Source organism: Arachis hypogaea, chromosome 10 (genome assembly GCF_003086295.3).
Source record: "Arachis hypogaea cultivar Tifrunner chromosome 10, arahy.Tifrunner.gnm2.J5K5, whole genome shotgun sequence".
NCBI lineage: Eukaryota > Viridiplantae > Streptophyta > Magnoliopsida > Fabales > Fabaceae > Arachis > Arachis hypogaea.
The window spans coordinates 79,729,721-79,749,226 of record NC_092045.1 but is presented as its reverse complement, the minus strand read 5'-3'; the positions used below and the strand labels follow the sequence as shown (position 1 = coordinate 79,749,226).

Sequence of the window (19,506 nt, the reverse complement as noted above, 5' to 3'; positions counted from 1 at the left end):
GCAACTAAAAAGTATCCAACAGTTACTACAAATATAAAGTTCAAAGCCCACAAAGCCAGGCTATACACAAAAACACCAAAGAAATAATCAAGGATCCAAATATTTCTCAGTAGCATCAACACGGGATAAGGGAAGGTGAGTCTGAAGAGGCACTGCATCCACTGTCCCATCCTCCCAGTTCAAGATCTGACAATCAGGATTTGACTCGGGATGAATAACTGCAAGGGTTGAAGAAGTCGGTGCAATAGAGACCTTGGCGGAAGACACAGGAGGAGGATCGACATTATCATCATCGTCAGGGTCATCAGAAACAATTTTACCGTCCTTCACAATGTTATTCAAGCTGAAGAGAGAGAGGTCAAGATTGGGCGCAAGAACTCGAACTTGATCCTTCAAATTCTCGTAAGCAGCGTTGACACTACCCACAAGATAACCCTGGAGCTCGGCATAATTAGCTCGGGCAGACTCTAAATCCTCCATGAGGCGCATCATCTCCTTATAGGTCGTGACATAGCTATCCTTATGCTTCAACGCCGTATCTTCAGCCAACTTGGCAGAAGCCGCCAAAGCAATAGCAGTAGTTTTTTCACCATCCAGCTCTTTCTCCAACGTAGTCACCCTCGCCTCGAGCTCCTCCTTTAAACCCTTCATCCGGTTGAATTCTAACTTAGCCTCCTCCATGAAAGCCTTCGTAGCATGAATAGGAAGACTCTGGGCAGTCCGATATAAAGCCTCCCCCAAGTGTGCCATCTTGATGCTGCTCCAAGTAATAAAATCTAGATGACGAAGAAGAGAAACATCGTCAGTGGGAATGGTACCATAAGGACCAATTTGCTGGTCCACAAACTCGACAACATCAAAATCAGGGGTGTCAAGGTTAAAAGGCTCAGTTGTTTTCTATTTTTTCTGAGGAGGAGCGCTAGTAAGAGAAGAGGTAGCTGTAGAAGGCTGTGGGGGATCGACCAAATGAAATCGAGGGGTAGGAATCATCTTCCTTGGTCCGGGAGAGCTCGGTACCGATGGCTTGGACAAAGCATGAGAGGATCCTTCCCCAGTAACCTTGGCCGAAATGTTCTGGGCCGCCATAACTTTTCTTGCCTTTTTAAAGGCCTTCATAAAGTCGTTATTCTTCGCCATCCCTGAAAAACAAAAGAAACCATAGAAGCAGATTACAAACCAGAAAACAAAGAAAGCAAAGTAAAGTGGAGTAAAATACAATACCCAGCACAGTTCGGATTAGGGACAGATCCCCCAAAAATTTCTTAGTATCAAGATGGGGAGGCTCCCCCCAAATATCCTCCAAGACAGTCACAAAAGCCTGCTCAACCTCATCCAACATTTCCCAAGTATAGCTAGACACCACTACGTTCTTCTGCCATTCTAAGGGAAAGCGGGGCTCGCCATTCTCATCCAAAAAGAAAGGACGAGCTCCTTCAACAGCTCGGATCTTAAAAAAGTAATTCTTAAAATCTCGGAAGGACTCATCATACATGGAAAAAACTTTATGTCCCTGTGGCAACCTAAAAGAAATCCAAGAAGCTTTCTTTTTGGTAGTCCCAGGCTTGGTCAACACAAAGAGATACAGAAAAAGAGTTTGAGAAGGCGTAACACCAAATTCTTGACAAACCAACTGAAAAATCTTAATGAAATCCCAAGAATTCGAATGAAGTTGAGATGGGGCTACATTACAAGACCATAACAGGTCGGTCTCAAAAGAAGTGAAGGGAAGGGTGATGTTTATCTGGTTAAAGAAGAAATCGTATGCATAAAAAAAGGGGACACTCCCCCTGGGTCAGAACAGGGAAGCAGACCCTTTCGTCAGAATCAGGTGCTACCAATTCATAGTTGTTTTCATGATCCCCACTACTACATATTCGATGATGTTTCCAAAGCTCCACACAGAATTCTGAATTAGCTAGAGATACACACAGCAACACAAGGGAGTCCAACCAGTCGGACATCCCCTCGGGAACCTTAGAAGACGCCTCGACAATATTTTTGCGAGAAGACATGGCCAACTAATCGTACAAACAAGAAAAAAATGGATTACTAACCAAAAAACAGCTCGAGCAATATTAAAATAACTCGGACAATATGATCCAGAGCAATACAAACAGTAAAAGGAAAGTCCCAAGACACACACCAAGGTCCAGGGGCATCCTTTGGAGGCAGTGACACAGAGCGAAAGACTCAGGAAAACCTACAGAAGCTAAAATAACCTAGCAAAAGACTCTAAGCAAAAAAGACGCAAATTAGAGCAAGATCACCAAGAAAACCATCGTTCTCTACAAAGCTATCACAACAGAGAAGAGACTTTCTTTCATCAACAGAGAAGAGAAAAATGGATTGTTAAAGCCGCCTCTCAACTACAGTTTCAGTCTACAAAAAATACCAAGCAACAAAATATACCAAGGAAAAATCATCAAAGACGCAACCTTTCCCAGAATCAAACAAGCCATTATCCCAACAAGCTACAAAATCTACAGAAGCAGTATATAAACATGCAAAGCCTTAAAACCCCATCCATCAGTAGAAACACCAAAGTACACATAAGATAGAAAGAAAGCCAGAAAAGTACATCACAGTGAACGGACAGGCACAGAAATACGAAAAGGTCCAAGCTTTCCGACAATGCGTTCAAACAAAATTTAAACTTTTCCAAGAAACAAAAGAGCAATGAGAAAAGTAAAGAAACAAGAAGCCAACCTGAAAGAAGAAGGCTCTGAAGAAGTTGAAAGATAGAGGAACGAAATCGCCCTTCAAACAAAGCACCAACAATCACAAAACAGCGTCACGAGAAAAAATACGAATGTGCAAAGTCTCAGGCAAAGCAGAAAGATAGAGAGAAAAGGGGGGGTTACAGAGAAGAGAAAAAACCATTTTCTATGTATAAAGTTCAAAATAAAAGAAGCAAGAGAAACAAGGCATTAAAAACTAATTAATGAGGGCATTAAACCCTCGCACATTTCCAAGACAAAAAAGGTTAAAAGCGCGCGCTTCTAAAAGCGAATGAGAAACGTTTCACGTTCAAAAGCTGCAGCAAAGTCGACAAAATGCTCAAGTTCAGCTTCACCATAAAAGGATTGAAGTCCTAAAACTGAAGACTCGACCTCAAAACAGAAGACCAAGCTCGAGCAGGGGCACTGTTCATACCCTGGGTCGAGCTGTCCGACCCGGGATGTTCTACTGACAAGTCAAACGACCTCTTCAGGTCAAGACAAATCTGACCTCGTCTCAAAGAGCTTGGCCAAATTATAAGAAAGCCCAAAAAGGACCCAAATAGAGGACCACGCCCCAAATCCTAAGGCAGCCCAAGCCTACAAAGAGAAGGGCGGTTCCCTTGAAGATAAGATGACCTCACTTGAAGATAAGATAAAGATAAGATAAGATAACTAACTTATCTTATCTAAGAATGTCACTATATGCCATTATAAATACACTGGAGCACCTAGGTATAACTCATACTCTGATTCTACGAAAAACATGCTTAATACCCTTGCTAACTTAGGCATCGGAATTCCTTGCAGGTACCACCACCCTTCGGTGAAGAAGGATCAGCAGCATTGCCAGTCCAACAAGTCGGACACGACAGCTCCGGCCGCCACGCACAAGCCGGATACGTCATCTCCGATCAGTACAAAAGATCTCATCCGAGATCGACCTACAGTTTCAGGTAACCCTCGGAACACCACCTAAATCTTAATATTAGAATAACCATCCACACACATAGTAAAATGAACATCCGATATATCCATTGTTCACATTGTTTAATATTTTAATTGTCTACCTATACTTTTCCTTAATAAAAATATCTAATAGTGTGGGATTATCCACTTTTTTTGCAAGTTAAATGCGTGCCAGATTTTAATAAAAATGCTAACCCCCTAGACTTTCTCTTTCTTTTTTCATATTCACGTTTCCAAATACATAAAAGAAAAAGTTATGATTGATATGGCTATGGTAGTCATTGTTGTGATTTTGCGGATAAACAACACAAAAAATACCATAACAAAAAGATAATTAAAAAATAATAGAATTTTTTTTCTGAAAAGAAGATTACTAATTTGGACCGATAATGTAGAAAAAATTAAACTTGAATATTGCAAACCGGATTACAAAATTTTAGGGTTAAAAGCTGAATCGACTTGATTTGGAAATTAAATAGCAATATAACACAGTTGTGCAAATAGTTAAAATAACTTTTTATTTTTTAGTAAGAGTAGTTAAAATAAGTTAACTTTAGCTTTTTTCCACATACGGATTCATTTATACACAAGCCCATTCAAATTTGTTTGACAACAATAGTATCTTAAATGTTAGTTAGAAAAAGCAAGCCGAATAGGGCTAAAATAATATACAACTCCAATGAACCAGGCATTTGTTTGCCAGAAAGAGAATAAAGAAACAAGGTCCAATATGCCAACATCATGAGACAAATCCAATTTTGTGCGGCCCTAAAGTATATTACGTTTGATCTCAATAAAAATAAAAGTATCCACGTACAAGGCCCAATACGCCAACATCACGAGACAAAACTCCTTCCAACTGAACATGGAGCTAGGGATTCATTATTCATGAACTGTGTTCTGCCATCATATGCGTGGCATTGTGGGTGGAAACAACCCTAAACAATTGGTAGTGCAATCTGTCGCCATAGTTTGAATTCAACTTTTAGAATTGCGTTTTTATCAATGAATTGTTGTTAATGTTGTGCTGAGATTCTATTTTGGTATTACCACTATTATTAACGTTGTCACCAATATCATCATTATTACCACTGGGTCATTATGACTAGGGACAACACCTTTTGCATCCTCCTTAGTGAAGGTTATCATAGGCAGATCAAGCATCTCTTTATTTATCTCGACTTGATAGAACTCCTTTAAATGTCTTTTGTAAGAGGATTTTATTATCCCCCCTCCAACGAACCTACCTACGATGACTTGAATGTGTTCCTTAGGTGTTCTTGCTTGTCACTCTTATCTTTTTTTTATCTCCTTTGTCATTTTTTTTTTCTTTTGTTAGTTTCACCGACCTTCTGACAAGGTATTTGTCTAATCATTTTTCTTTAGCTAGTTTTTTTAATCACATTCTTCATATCGGAGCAATCATTGGTGGAGTAGAGTGGCCATATATTTTATGGTATTCGTAGTATTCTGACTAATTCACATCTTTGAATTGGCCTTGGAAGTGGTATCTTTTCAGTGTAGCATATTTTTCTTTAGATATTGACCAAAGAAACTCTTAGTGGAGTGTAGAAGTGATACCTCTGAAGTCTTTCTGAGCTGCCTTTTTCTCTTTTCTTTTGCTCCATTTCCTTGTCTTAGGGCATATATTGATTTCCTGGTCTACCTATAGGTTTTCTCAATTGAGTAATTTTTTCTATGTTGACTTCTTAACTTATTTCTGGACTTCTTACAAAGAGGTCGAGTACTTTTTTTATATTGACTGTGAAAAGGGAATTTTCTGAGACCATTAACCAGTTCCATAATAGTTGCTTTAGTAAGTAAATTTTTGAATTTCCAAACATGCTTTGTTAATATAAACCTCTCCATGTAGGCCCTAAGAGATTTTTCGACCTCCTGTTTGACACCCAAAAGGCTTGGAGCATGCTTGGCCTTGTCTTTCTGAATTGAAAATCTTGTGAGAAAGCTTTTGGTCAAGTCGTCGAAACAAGTGACTGATTTAGGAGGTAAGTAATATCAAACCACTTCATTGCTGCCTTGGTCAATATAATCAGGAATGCTTTGCACCTTGTTGTGTCGGATACATCTGCCATGTACATACGACTTTTGGAATTACTCCAGTGATGTCGAGGATCTGTTGTGCCATCATAGAGATCTATGTCTGGGATCTTAAAATTTCTAAGAACTTTAGCTCGCATGATTTTCCGAGAATTGGTCCTTACTTCCCAAAGGGGTAGTCTCCCGATTAGTCTGAGGCCTTCTGCCTTTAAGATCAGACTCCAACCTCTTCAACTTTTCTTGAAATTCCCTACATCTTTGTACTTCTCTAAGTAGGGAGTGCTTAGACTCGTGTTGTCGTTCTAACTTGATCTCGAGCTTTTCTAGCCGACCTTAGTCCTCTAAAAATATGGACTTGGAAACCTGTCCTTTCATCCTTTTGGATTGCTTCTATCTCTAGCCACAGTAGTACCCTTTCCTCCTTTTTAGTGTTGGGACATGACAATTTCTCGATCGAGGTTAGGTTATTTCTCCTCATGGGTTTCTAAATCAGATGCTGTGTGTCCATCTTTTGGGTAGTCTTTTGCCATGATTGGGTGTTGATCTCCAAGTTCCCAACAACGGCGCCAATTTTTCAAGGGTTATCTGAAATTGAAGAGGATTGGATTTGAACGTGAGGTCCAAACTCTTTTTGGTGAGAGTTCTAATGTCTTTTCCTTATAAGGAAAAGTCGTCTGAGATCATTGATGGTGAATGGGAGGTGCCGAGGTGGTACCTGTAAGAGACTCCGATATTTAAGTTAGTAAGAATTTTTGGCAGATTTTTGTGAATTAGGATTGAAAAATACTTGAGTGTGATGGGATGTTTATACAATAGGAGTGATAGCCTTGTTATCACTCTGTAATTTATCCATCTATAATGATGGGTGGTTACTTTCCTTTTATTTGGAGATTGTTATGATTTCATATTTAAAGTAGGTGTATCTATAGATATGTACATTAGTACGGTTGAGATTCTTTTGTTAATCAAGTTGGGTTGGGCTAGGTCCATAGGATCTAGGCTCTGACTAAGTCGAGTAGCTTTATAAAATGAATCTTTCTAAACTCTTTTGAATTTCGTAGACTGGGGTTTTATTTTGGGCCTGGCTCTAATATTGAGTCAAAGTATAAATACTTATATATTATAAAATTTATCGATATTAAATTCTTATAAAAAAATTATAAGATAAAAATAAAAAACATAAAAGCAGCTATGAAAATGATTGTATTTAAACAACTAATAATGAAAAAAATAGAAAAAAGATTAGTAAATTTAAAAAATATTGAGAAATTTAAATTTATAAAGCAAAAATTGAGGGGAGAAACTCATCTAGGGACCAATTTAGTTCAACATTCAATTTTAAAAATTAAAATGAGCTATTTAGTCCAAATCAACAATCAATTATGGTTTACATGCAATCATAACATAATAGATAACACGTAAATGAATACTATTATAACTTATAACAATGTATTCACATCAATATGTTATGTATTACTTGTTAATAGGGGTGGTAAGAGGGAAAGTCCGCCCCGCCAGAAGCCCACCCGCCCCACCCCGCCTAATGAGGCAGTCCTAGAATCCCATCCCGCCGCGCCTAACTGTGGGCTGGCGGGCTAAGTCCCTGATAGATCCTGTTTTTAGGGTTTATCTTGTTTGGATTTTGAGGGTTTTATCAATGATCTTTCACGCTTATTCATATAAAAATGCATGATTTTGTGTTCCTTTCCCAATTTTGCTTCATGGATGAAAACATGCCTCTTTTACACTAATTGTGTTATATTTGAATCCTCCTCTATTACCATTCAATATCGTGATCCGTGTTCAATGATTTCAGAAGTTATAGGGCAAGGATGGCTTAGAAGAGAGAAGGGAAGCATGCATGAAGGGAAGGAGCATAGAAAAATGGAGCTTTGGAGTTTTGAGCGGCGACGTGTAGGCGTGCCTTGCGCGTACGCGTGGATGCGCGTTACCAAGATCGGCGCGAAGAAGCCAAAGCCAGAAGCCGGCACATTTGCATGGCTAAGCCAGAACCTCATGGACGCGCACGCGTGCTTCACGTATGCGCGTGGATCGTAAAGCTCCAGGGACGCGTACGCGTGTTGTGCGCGTACGCGTCGATATCCGCACGTGACTTTTAAAGAGAAAACGTGACTGGTGATTTCAGGGCAGTTACAGACCCTGTTTGGAGAAGAATTCTGGCAGGGAAAGGCATAAGAAGACCCAAGAATTGAAGGGATCCAGATCCATTTACTCATTACACATTTTTAGATATTTTTCCTAGTTAGTTACATTTTGTAGAGAGAGAAACTCCAACTTCTCTCTTGGATTTCTTTGGTGAGATTAATTGCAAATTCACTTTTACTTTGATTCAAGTTGTAGATCTAATTCTCCTCCTCTCAATTAGTGTTCTTTTGATTCATTCACTTTGGATCTTAGATTTGGACTTTGTTATTTTGATTTGGATTAATGAGTTGAGGTATTTCATATTCATTGATTTCAATTGCTTAGTTGTTGATGATTGCTTGAATTAGGTAGCTTGAATTCAATTCCTTTTCTCAATTTCATAATGTCTCTCACTAGTGCTCACCAATTGTTTGAGAAAATGACAACCTTAGCTATAGAGTAGATTCCTCTTTCTTAGATTAGGGATTGAGTTATTCGAGACACTTGAATAGTTAATATCAATTGTTGATTACCAATTAGAGATTGCTAATTGACTTATAAGTCACTAAAGCTAGACTTCCCTAGGGTTAGACTAGGACTTATGACTCAAGTTGGTTATTTTCACTTGACTTTCATCCATAGTTAGAGGTTAACTAAGTGAAGCAATGATCAATTGTTGTCATAATTGATGGAAGATGTAATGATGGAACTTCCAATACTCACCTTTAGCCAAGGTTTTTATCTTGATTGATTGTTATTCACTTTTGTTAGCTTATATTCTTACATTAAACTCCAAAACCACAAAAGACTTCCTAATCAATGATGTGCATTCTAAGACAATTCCTAGGGAAGACGACTCGGGGCTAATACTCTGGGTTATTGATTTTGGAATTGTTTGATGTGAAATTGCGTGTCAGTTAGACTATACTTACGATTGAATTTATTGCTAATTTCTATACCGGCATGAAAATTTCTCATCAGCCCGCCAAAGCTCCTTTTTTTTTACTATTAACTACTAAATAATATATATAATTTCACAATCATATTAATAAATTTATAATTTCTAAAGACATAAAAAATTATATTTTTATATTCATAAACATTAAAATTTTTGTAATTATAAATATCTAATAAACATAATTATAAACCAAGTTTTCATCCAAAACATAAGTATAAATATTCTCTCCAAAGCAAAATAAACATAATTTAAAACATAATTATAAATAATGTCTTCAAAGTAACATAAACGTAGTCCAAACCAATCAATTTTTATCTTCATACTCTTGTAAGTTAGGTTGGAAGAAGTTAGGTTTTGATAAAAAAAAATTGTAAAAATACCCCCTCGTTAAAAAAACACTAAGTCCCGCCAAAACCTGCGATTTAAGCGGTGTGGGTTAGGCGGACTTTTGCTATTTGGCGATCCTAATTTTCTAATCAACCCGCCTTTTTAGTAGGTTACGCGTGTCGGTCCGACGGGTTTAATCTCATTTACCACCCATACTTGTTAATACATAATTACTTTATTACACATAGATAACCGTGATAAGTGACATTAACTATTGTTATATCTTTTTAGCCCGCTTCAACTTGTGGTTAACAGAAAATCGCTTAAAGACTAACTTGGGTCATGTTAGCATATCTTAAGAACTATTTTAAAGTTTTACCTAACTTGAGAAGGCCAATTCATCAATTTTTTTTTTTAAAAAATAACTATACTGTTTTTTTGTTAAATATATATTAATTCAATATTAGAACTTTGCTAATAAGGATTTTAATAATATTTTTCAAAAGCTTAGTAATGTATTAGTAACTTTAGTGTTTTTTAAAATTTTTTATTAAAAGCTTTTACTTCAAAAACGTGTATTTTTAACCATGTTATCAAAATTAAATTAAAAATCGAATCGGCCAAATTACTTGTCACTAGATTATTAGTAATTATATATTAAATCGATTGATCTAATCATAATTAAATAATTATATAATATTTAATTTAATTTTCTCATTTTTATAATAAATGTCTTTTTAAGTTTTTTTATGTATTAAATTAATATTTTTATATTTTAATAACTCATAAATTAATTTATATTTATTACACTCTTCAAATATTTATAAAAAATAAAATAAAGATAATAATCATAGAAATAGAAGATATATTGTAATTAATAAAAAAATTATTTCTTCTTTTTAAATGTGTAAATATAATTTAACTTTATTTATGTAATACATTTAATACAAAAACATCATGTATAAAAAATAACAACTTAACTTAGATGGACTGGTTTTATCGGATTTGAACGGATTGATTCATCTAAATTTAACCGTTTTTAACGGATTTTTACCAAATCTGATCATATTTAATCGAGTTAATTATTTAACCAGTAATTGACCTAGATAAATTACTAGATCATTGAATGACTGGTTCAATTATTAAATTATTAATTTAACTGATTAATTTGGTTGTAATTAAATAATTATATAAAATTTTATTTTTTGATAATAAATATTAACTATTATTTTCATATTCAATAGTTTATTAATTAAGTTGTATATATTTTATGTATTTATTAAAAAATAATATTAATAAATATTATAAAATCATGGAAAGAAAAAAGATGTAATTAATAAAGATATTTTTGTCTATTTTTTATAATTTGTAAATATTCAATAAAATTTAATATTTATATTAATAATTGTGTTTAATTAAAAAATAGAATTAATTTAAAAAATGCAAAATTAAAAATAAAATAAATTAAATAAGGAAAAAGGTTGAATGAAGATATTATATAATATATACAATAATTAATACATAAATTTGCAACACAAAGCATCGCTTAGGAAATTTTAAAAATGTGAAAAGTATATAAATTGAAGGTCAATTTTTAGACTTCAAAATTTTTAATTCTTTTTAACAGAAATCTCTCAGTCCAATTTCTGTATTTCTCATAAATCGGATTATTCGATTTTTGTATCTTTCACAAATTGAATAGTTTGATTTCTGCTTCTTTAATTAAACAGTTTTACATTTGAGAATAACATTCCATTAGTTCATACTTCAAAAAAATATCATTGCTACTTTAATATCAAAAACAAAAAGTGTTGCTTAGTGGGTATAAAGTATACTAATTACCTATGAAGCATGGACACTTTCGTTCAGTTACTGTGTTCGCGTGTCGGACACATTTCAGACACGACACTCATCGACACTCGTCTGACACTCGTGTCTGCTGTGTCTAACCGTGTCTTAATAAAAAATAAAAAATTCTTCTCCACACACGTCTGGACATACCTAAATACCATCACGTGTCAGCGTGTTCGGTCTTATTCTTAACATATATTTTTAAAATAAATTTAGATATAGTATATATTATTGTTTATTAAAACAAAAAAATATTTTAAATACTTGATATAATTAAAATAAAACATTAAAAATAATTAAAAAAATCATTTATATTTTTTGTGACTATTTAATTTATATTTTAATATTAATAAAATATCAAAATATTATTATGATTTATCTAAAAAATGCTTTATATTTTATATGTATACGTATTTCTGTATTATGTAATATTTTAAAATTTGTGTGTGGATTCCGTATTGTGTTGTGTCCTGTATCACTATGCATCATAGCTTATTACTAACTACTAAGCCTTCCTAATAGGGGTGTTCAAAACCGATCTGGACCGAACTAAACCGATGGACCGAACCGAAAAAACCGAAAACCGAATTAACCGAAAACCGAAAAAACCGAAAAAATGATGTTTTGCGGTTTTTTGCGGTTCGGTTCGGTTTTCGGTTCTTGCCACCAAAACCCTAACCGAACCGAACCAAACCGGTTCTTAACAAAACCCTAAAATTAAAACTACCCCAACCCCACCCCCTAGACCCCCACCCCCCCAAACGCGTTACAGGCTACAGCTGCGCGAGTCCCTCCCCTCCCCCCATGGAAACCTAACCCCGCCGCCGAAACCCCAGATCGGAGCCAGCCACCACATCTCGGCCACTCACCCAAACGGCCAGCAGTCACCCACCCACCCACGCACCCAAACGGCCAGCAGTCACCCACCTTCTTCACTCCTTCTCCCTGAAACTCGAAGTCGAAGCCACTCAAGCCAGCAGTCACCCACCCACCGCGAAGACGAGGACGAAGACCCAATCACCCACCCACCCACAGGACCTCCGACCTCACCACCTCCGAGCATCCGACGTCACCACCTCCACCAAGAAAGCCTCCACCCAGCAACGTTTCTGGGTTCTGTAGGGTCACCTCACCGCCTCCACCCAGAAAGCCTTCAAGTGCATATGGAGCCCGAGCCATCTATTCAGGTAAACTCTACTGATGTATTCTTGCCTTGTTGTTGGTATTGCTGCTTGCTGGTCTATGTTGTTGGTTGTATTGTATGGATTATGGATTGTTCATAACAATGTAGAATTGTAGATTACCGAGCTAAGTTTAGTAGTTTAGTCAATTAGTCAATTACTAATTAGGTTCTAGAGCTGTAGTTTATGTTTGATCCTTGTTGAAGGTTGTTAATACCGGGTTGGATCAGGAGGTGTTGCATGATGAAATTGAAATTTAATTGTCTCTGTAGCGTATGATTGAAGTTGAATTTTCCGTGTTTTAGGTCTGGTTTATTTCTGTTATACGCTCAGTTGTTTGTTTGACTGATTTCCTCTTTAATTACGGTTTAAAGGTTTTCTTAATCCCACCGTGGATGAGTTCTTTAAGCTATTTTGACCTTCAATTGCATGATTGTGCGGCCTTCAGATTAAATCTGAAAGCTGTTTAATTTATCGTTGATAAAATTAAATTCTTACCCGTTGGAATCATCACACTTGTATTAACTTGGATTTTGTATGGGGATTTGAAGTGATTTAACGGAAGGTCATGATGGACGATCTGATCCTCTGGAGGAATTGGCTAAAAGTTTGATGAATTCCTGGTTTCGTTTCATAAACCTTGCAATGTTTTGGTGTCACTAACCTCCTGGGCCTTACCACATACCTTTCGTCAGCAGCTCTTTTAGAATGTTAGAAGGAGTTGCTTAAATCTGGTGGAGAACCAGCTACATTGCATGTGATAATTACGATTCATTTTAAGCGCTGTAGCCTTAAGCCTGCCTTGTTCAATTTGTTCATTGCTTCTTCAATTTGCCAATTCTGTTTAGTGTTTATTGTTGGTTTAATTGTTCATTGTTTGTTCACATTTTCAAGTTTTGTTCTGTTTGGTTTATTGCTGGTTTAGGGCTGGTTCCTTACTTGTTTATTGTTTGGTTTATTGCTGTTTATTGCCAAGTTCAATTTCTTGGTATAAAGGTTTATTGCTTCTTCAATTTGTTGGTATAAAGGTTTATTTGCTTCTTCAATTTGTTCATTGCTTCCTCAATTTGTTGGTTAATGGTTATTGCTTGTTTATTATAATTATTGTTGTTGTTGTTCTTGTTGTTCTTATTATGTAATTGTTTTTTTTTTTATTTATTTATTTCAGGTTGGTTTGCATTATGAAGTTTTAGCTATTTTGTTGGAGAAGACACCATAACTTTGCTATCAGTTTAATGCCAATTTATTTTTATTTTCAGTTGTGTTGACTGTTGAGCTATTAAACTTCTTTAATTGTCATATTTGAATTCTATTGTCGTTATATTTCATTAGATCAAGACTTTGTTAGCTATTCTGTATTTTGGCTTGTTGATTTCAATCTTATCACATTGCATAATAGTATGGTAGAATTTTTTTTATTTGATTGAAAAAATCGAACAAACCGAACCAAACCAAACCGATTTTAATTGGTTTGGTTTGGTTCGGATGATCTTGAAAAAAACCGAACCAAACCGAACCACAACTTAATTAAACGATCGGATCGGATGGCTTTTCCTTCAAAAACCGAACCAAACCGCACCGTGAACACCCCTACTTCCTAATGTTGTTGTCAGGGGTTCGAGCTATGCTATGCATCAGGTGAGGCTGGTGCACCATAGTCTTCTCGGCTTTTGCACCCAGGTCTCACTGAACCGGTCGGTTTTTAGTGGATTTGACCGCCATTGATCTATTCAATTGTCTGAACGGTCTAAATCTAATGGCCAGATCTCTAGTTTACCGGTTATTCGTGACCAAGTTTTCCAGTGGACCAACCAGATCAGGTTTGATGACTATCCTCAACTCAAAATCAATAAATCATATCATTCATGAAATCTTTAATTGAACCTAAAAATAATTATCAAGGACGATTATTAGCATAACTTCTATTTATACTATCGTTAATGAAGAAAGTATTAACAAAGTTGTAATGTAAGAGTGTTACAAAGTTTAGAAAAGCACGCCAATTTATTTTTTAACCCATGAAGGATACAGTGCTATTTGGAAAGTCTCAGATGGTCACAAGCCTCAATATATATTATATATATAAAGAAAATGAAGAAAATATATAATAAATCTATACAATAAAAACAAAAAAAAAAAGAAAAGAAAAGAAAAATGAAGGGTCATAAGTCATAACCAACTCAAATTCCACGAAAGAATCGCATAGCCAGACTCAAAAATGTGAAAAACAGAAGTTTGCCATGGGAATTTGTCAGGCCAAATGATCTTGCAAACCCGAAAACTTCTCCTAAAACACAGGCCCTACATTTAGCTATTAATGTGTGCCATTTTGCGTCTATATATATTCTTCTTTCTCCAATCATTTACCTCACCCTCAGCAATCAGCACTGTAATTTCCAATTTTAACTGGTTCTTCTCTTTATCTCTATTTACCTTACAACCTCCTACATTATCTTCAACACCTTTTGTATTAAAAAAATGAGAGGTTGCATGAGCAGTCCTAAGAATGTTTATGAAGGAGAGGCCCCAGTTGAGCCAATCACACCCAAGGCCGCTGAGGGCGATAATGTTCCTCAGGTTTATTTTTCTATATATATCTATATATTTGATTTCATTTTCATTTTCAATATGATGATGATGACGTTATTTATTCATTTCTAATCTCAAACCCAACGTAATAATGGTTTGACCAACTGTCTCTCACAAGTCAAATTGATACAATTGAAGCATGTTATTAGAAAGTGCGTGCCAATGACAAAAAATAATGGTGTTAATATATTACAATTTACAAATAAAGAAGTGATTCAGAAAAAATAGTTTTAGGACTACTCCATTACATTCTACTCTTTTAGTATAATAATTATAGGCAAAAGTTTAAAGTATAGAATCAAAAGATAAAACTTAGATATAAATGAATCTTATCAGAAAACTCTTCTTTTTTTAAGTATTCTGAAATCTTTAGAAAATTATGAAGCAAGATATTTCGATGAGTTATTGTTTTTGTATATCAGGTACATTTTAAATATGATATTCGTTTATATTCGTTGGATACGTATATTTTTTATATATGTCTAACTGCGTTTTAATAAAAAATAAAATAAAAATTTTGGATATATTTAAATATACCTAAATATCATCATGTATGTAATGTATTAGTATATTCAATCTTATTCTTAATATATATTTTTAAAATAAATTTAGAAATAATATATATTATTAAAGAAATTCATGGGAGTCAATAATTTTTTAGTATTTTTGGTCATTATTTGACTAATACAAATACTAAATTGTCTTTAACAAATAATTTTTACTAATTCATGTATACAAATTTTGAAAAATATAGATACAAAATGTATTGATTTATGTGTATAAATTATGATAAATATAAGTACAAATTATATGTTTTTTGTGTGCAAAACTCTTTAAACATAAGTCAAATTATCGATGGTCAAATATTGGTAAAAAATGATAATATATGCTATATAGCATTATTTATATTATTATTTATTAGAACAAAAAATATTTTATATAATTAAAAAAAGATATTAAAAATAATTAAAAATTAATTTATATTTTAATATCAATAAAATATCAAAATATCATTATAATTTATCTACAAATTATTTTATATTTTATATATATGTCGTATCTCTGTATTTTATATATAAGAATTTAAAATTTGTGTTTTACATATATTATATTCGATATCTTGTTGTGTATATGTCAGTGTTTATTCATGCATTATAGTTAAAAAATAATAAAAATTAGTCTAAATCAACTAAAAATTATTTTATTTTACATTTATTAATTTTTTTAAAATAAATATATAATATTAGATGTAATAAATATATAATTTTAAATCATATATAATTATAAATGTTAAGTTAAATAAGATAAATTTAAATTATTATTTCTTTAACATTACTGATAAGTATTCGTATAACATTATTCATTGAAAATTTTGAATTTTTTAAGGTCTCAAAATCAAATATTTAAGTATTGAGTTTTAAACTAATGCAGGAAAACAAGGAAGAGGTAGAGAAGAAGGAAGAGCCTTTGGTAGACGTTTCTGAGCCTGCAAAGGAAGAAGCTAAGGCTGAGGCTGCTGCTCCTGCCGCTGAAGAGGCGAAGGAGGAGGAAGAAGCCGAGAAAAAGGACCCAACTGTTGTACCTCTTGTCACCCTGTAATCATGTTAATTCTCTATTGTATCATCATCGATCCTAGCCATCCTTATGACACAAATATTTTCCACAAAATTAAAAAAGATGTGCTGGGTGGCGTAAGTTGTAACCTTGCTTGAGTGATATTGTTTCATTTCTTGGGTCATCAATCAATAAAAAAAAAATCTTTCGCTTTTAATTTACTTCTGCCGATATTTGCTAGATTCAATTGACTTTTTGTGTGCTAACAAGGTTTAGAACAACTATCTGTCAATCATATGGTAAACAAAGTTTGGTCAGAGTTAGACTTGGGGCTAAAAAAAGTGTTTGGATGAAATTCTTCACAAATTGATGAAGTATTGCAAAATAGTAGGAATTGTGAATCATTTAGAGATAAATTAGGACTACATCACATCACAGTTGCATTGGATCAGACAAAATTAGTAATTCCACTAACGACAACAATTTATAGTTTACCAAAGTGTGAAAAGATCAATTCCCCTAACACCAATATATCAAGGAAAATATATACTTCACTATTCAACACACGTTGACACTGATGCCTAACCAATACATAGATATACGTTTTCAAACTCCATAAGAAGCAAAAGAAAATTCAAAACTTAATTAATGGGACCAATATCCAATCCATACTTTTGTTCCCTTTTCCTTGTCTTTTACCACATCAAAACAATTGAGTTCACAAACTTCGGACTTTTCGGATGTGATCGTGTGAACTTTGAAAGTGGAAACAAATTAATTCCTTTTCCTTTCTTCTGCCTTTTAATATTGAAAAGTAAATGACAAACAAAGAGATGACAAAGACTAGTTGATTTTGCCATTAGAAAGGTGTGTATTGTTTGTTATTTGGCATCGGAGCCATTATTGTTATTATCAGCCGATGAAGGAGCAACTTGTTTCACAGGCTCTTCTACTACTACTTCACCCTTGTCTTCTTTCACAGCCATCAACACCAAAACCAATAACATTGGATAACTTATTGTTGTTAGTATCCAATTCACAGTCAACTGAGCTTTAGAGGACACATTATGGTTATCAATTTGCCAAGCAACTGCTGCTCCTGCACTTTGAATACCTTTGTAGAACCCAGTATACCTGTGAATTAATGTAACCAGTCCCACAATTAATTAACATCAATTTTCTTAAAAAATATCGAAACTTTCACGTTTTCGATTTATTTAATTTTATCCTTAATGATTTGGACGGAGTTAATTCCTTTTTAGATAGAGTTAAGAATAATTTTGACACAAATAAAAAATGTTAAGAACAAAATGATTAAAATTAAAGGTTACCTGCTAAGAAAGAATTAATAGAACGAAAAAAAGATGAATGCGTTGAATTACCTGCTAAGAATCTCAGAATCATTAGCAAGGGCACCAATAACCCAATAGACCATACTCTGAAACATGGAATCGAGCAAACCAAAGCTAAAATACAAGACAAAGGGCCCTGCAAATGAATGACCAGAGTCCTTGAAATCCAAGATCTTAGGTGGAGTCTTGATCTGATTAGCAAGCGCACCAGCCCAAATCCCAGTACCAAGAACAGAAACCACAAGAATCCCCACCAAACCCCTCTTCCTTCTGCTCTTAAAACTGAAATCCATAACATAACCAATCCCAACAGAACCCAACATCTGCGCCCCCCAATAGAACACATTGTTCAACCCTCTTGTCCTCAAAGTGAACATGGTCTTGTTCACATGGTTGAACTGATACGTGTAAAAGAAATTACTACACCAAGAAGCAGGAACCATGAGAAGCATCTTCCAGTTATAAAACAATTTAGCAATCTCTATAGCCTCCGTTCCAACGTTTGAGTACAACATGTTAGTGCACCGAGTTCCGTCGTCGCGAACAACCTTCCTGGCCGGCAAGATCGCCAGCGAAAGAACTGTTCCCACTGACATAAACGCCATGAAACCTATATACGTTCCGTCGTTAACCGAAACTGCGTCATCTCTGCGATGGTAGTTCAAGATGAAAGGGATTAGGCCACCTATAACACCACCCATGTTGAAGATGCTCCAGAAGATGGAGATGTAGGTTCCTTTTCGATTCACCGGAGGGTAAGAGGTCATGATGGCGCCTTCTGCAGCCCATAGAAGCCCGGCTCCAACGCCAAGAATGGCGCCGGAGATTATGGCGAAAGCTTGGTGCTGGTAGTGGTTGTAGTAGAGGAAGGAACCGGCGTAGAGGACGTAGGTGGAGCAACCTGCGAAGAGTGTGAGGTGTGGTCCCAGGAGGTTGTAGATGCCGCCGCCGAGAATGCCGAAGATGGCGAAGGTGGTGTAAAGTGCGGTAAGGGAGTTGTTAGAGGCGGTTGAGTTGACTTGGCCGCCACCACCCATGCCGGAAAGTGCGTTGAACATTCCGGGGCAGCAGAAGCAGACTAGGCCAATAAGGATGACCTGAACCAACGGTGAATTGTACCTGAACAGTGATGATGAAGGAGGGATCTGGGTCCCAGATTCTTGATTTCCATTGGAATCTGAACCCATTTGATAATCAACTCAACACTTTCTTTAATTGTGTCAAAGGTTGAGACTCGAGTGTGTTTGTGAGAAGGAATTGTGTTATTTAAGGAGAAAGAGTAACGGCGAAGCTTAGAGTGTTGCCGTTTATAATATGACAAACTAACCCAATTTTCATGGATGCTTTCCGTTCTGGTTGTGACTCTCGGTTTGAATTTAATAGCAGAATGAGCTTAGGTGATTACGCAAGCACTGGGTGAAAATGAAGGTCAATTTGTTCGGTTTTGGTGAAGATTTTCAGTTTTTTTTAGGCGCGTGCTCAAATGAAAATACTAAAAACATCTTTTTATAAAAATTCTTGTGTTAAAAATATATTTTGTTTGTTTAGCTATATTTTTAAAATAAATAACACTTTCTTAACACATCAAAATCAAACCATAAAATTCATGATCTAATGATAAAAAAAAGCATATTTATATGAAAACAATTATAAAATCTTCATGGTAGTATCAACCTTTTGTTTAAATCATCATATATATACTCTTTTTCATAGAATTTTTTCTAGAATAAAATTAAAAAATATTTAATTCTCCAAACAATATTTTATATGAAGTTCGTCGTACCCCGCGAACTTCAGGTTGAATT

At 34.9% G+C, this 19,506-nt stretch overlaps 2 protein-coding genes across 2 annotated transcripts; one reads left to right on the top strand and one right to left on the bottom strand.

The window, feature by feature from the left end:
* Nucleotides 1-14,573: 14,573 nt before the first annotated feature.
* Nucleotides 14,574-16,566, top strand: LOC112715781 (uncharacterized). The gene is made up of 2 exons (XM_025767601.3): nt 14,574-14,783; nt 16,227-16,566. The coding sequence occupies exons 1-2, from the start codon at nt 14,685-14,687 to the stop codon at nt 16,392-16,394; spliced, it is 267 nt and encodes an 88-aa protein (XP_025623386.1). The 5' UTR covers nt 14,574-14,684; the 3' UTR covers nt 16,395-16,566.
* Nucleotides 16,567-16,724: 158 nt separating this feature from the next.
* LOC112715780 (UNC93-like protein 1) lies at nt 16,725-19,182 on the bottom strand. The gene is made up of 2 exons (XM_025767600.3): nt 17,732-19,182; nt 16,725-17,483 (listed from the first exon to the last, which is right to left on the bottom strand). Exons 1-2 carry the CDS (start codon nt 18,886-18,888, stop codon nt 17,231-17,233), a joined length of 1,410 nt encoding a protein of 469 aa, XP_025623385.1. The 5' UTR covers nt 18,889-19,182; the 3' UTR covers nt 16,725-17,230.
* Between the last annotated feature and the right edge of the window lie 324 nt (nt 19,183-19,506).

Coding starts and splice junctions, on each gene's coding strand:
- LOC112715780 (XM_025767600.3), bottom strand. CDS start 18,888: ATGGGTTCAGATTCCAATGGAAATCAAGAATCTGGGACCCAGATCCCT. Junction 17,484..17,731: donor GATTCTGAGATTCTTAGCAG/GTAATTCAACGC, acceptor ATTAATTCACAG/GTATACTGGGTTCTACAAAG.
- LOC112715781 (XM_025767601.3), top strand. CDS start 14,685: ATGAGAGGTTGCATGAGCAGTCCTAAGAATGTTTATGAAGGAGAGGCC. Junction 14,784..16,226: donor AGGGCGATAATGTTCCTCAG/GTTTATTTTTCT, acceptor AAACTAATGCAG/GAAAACAAGGAAGAGGTAGA.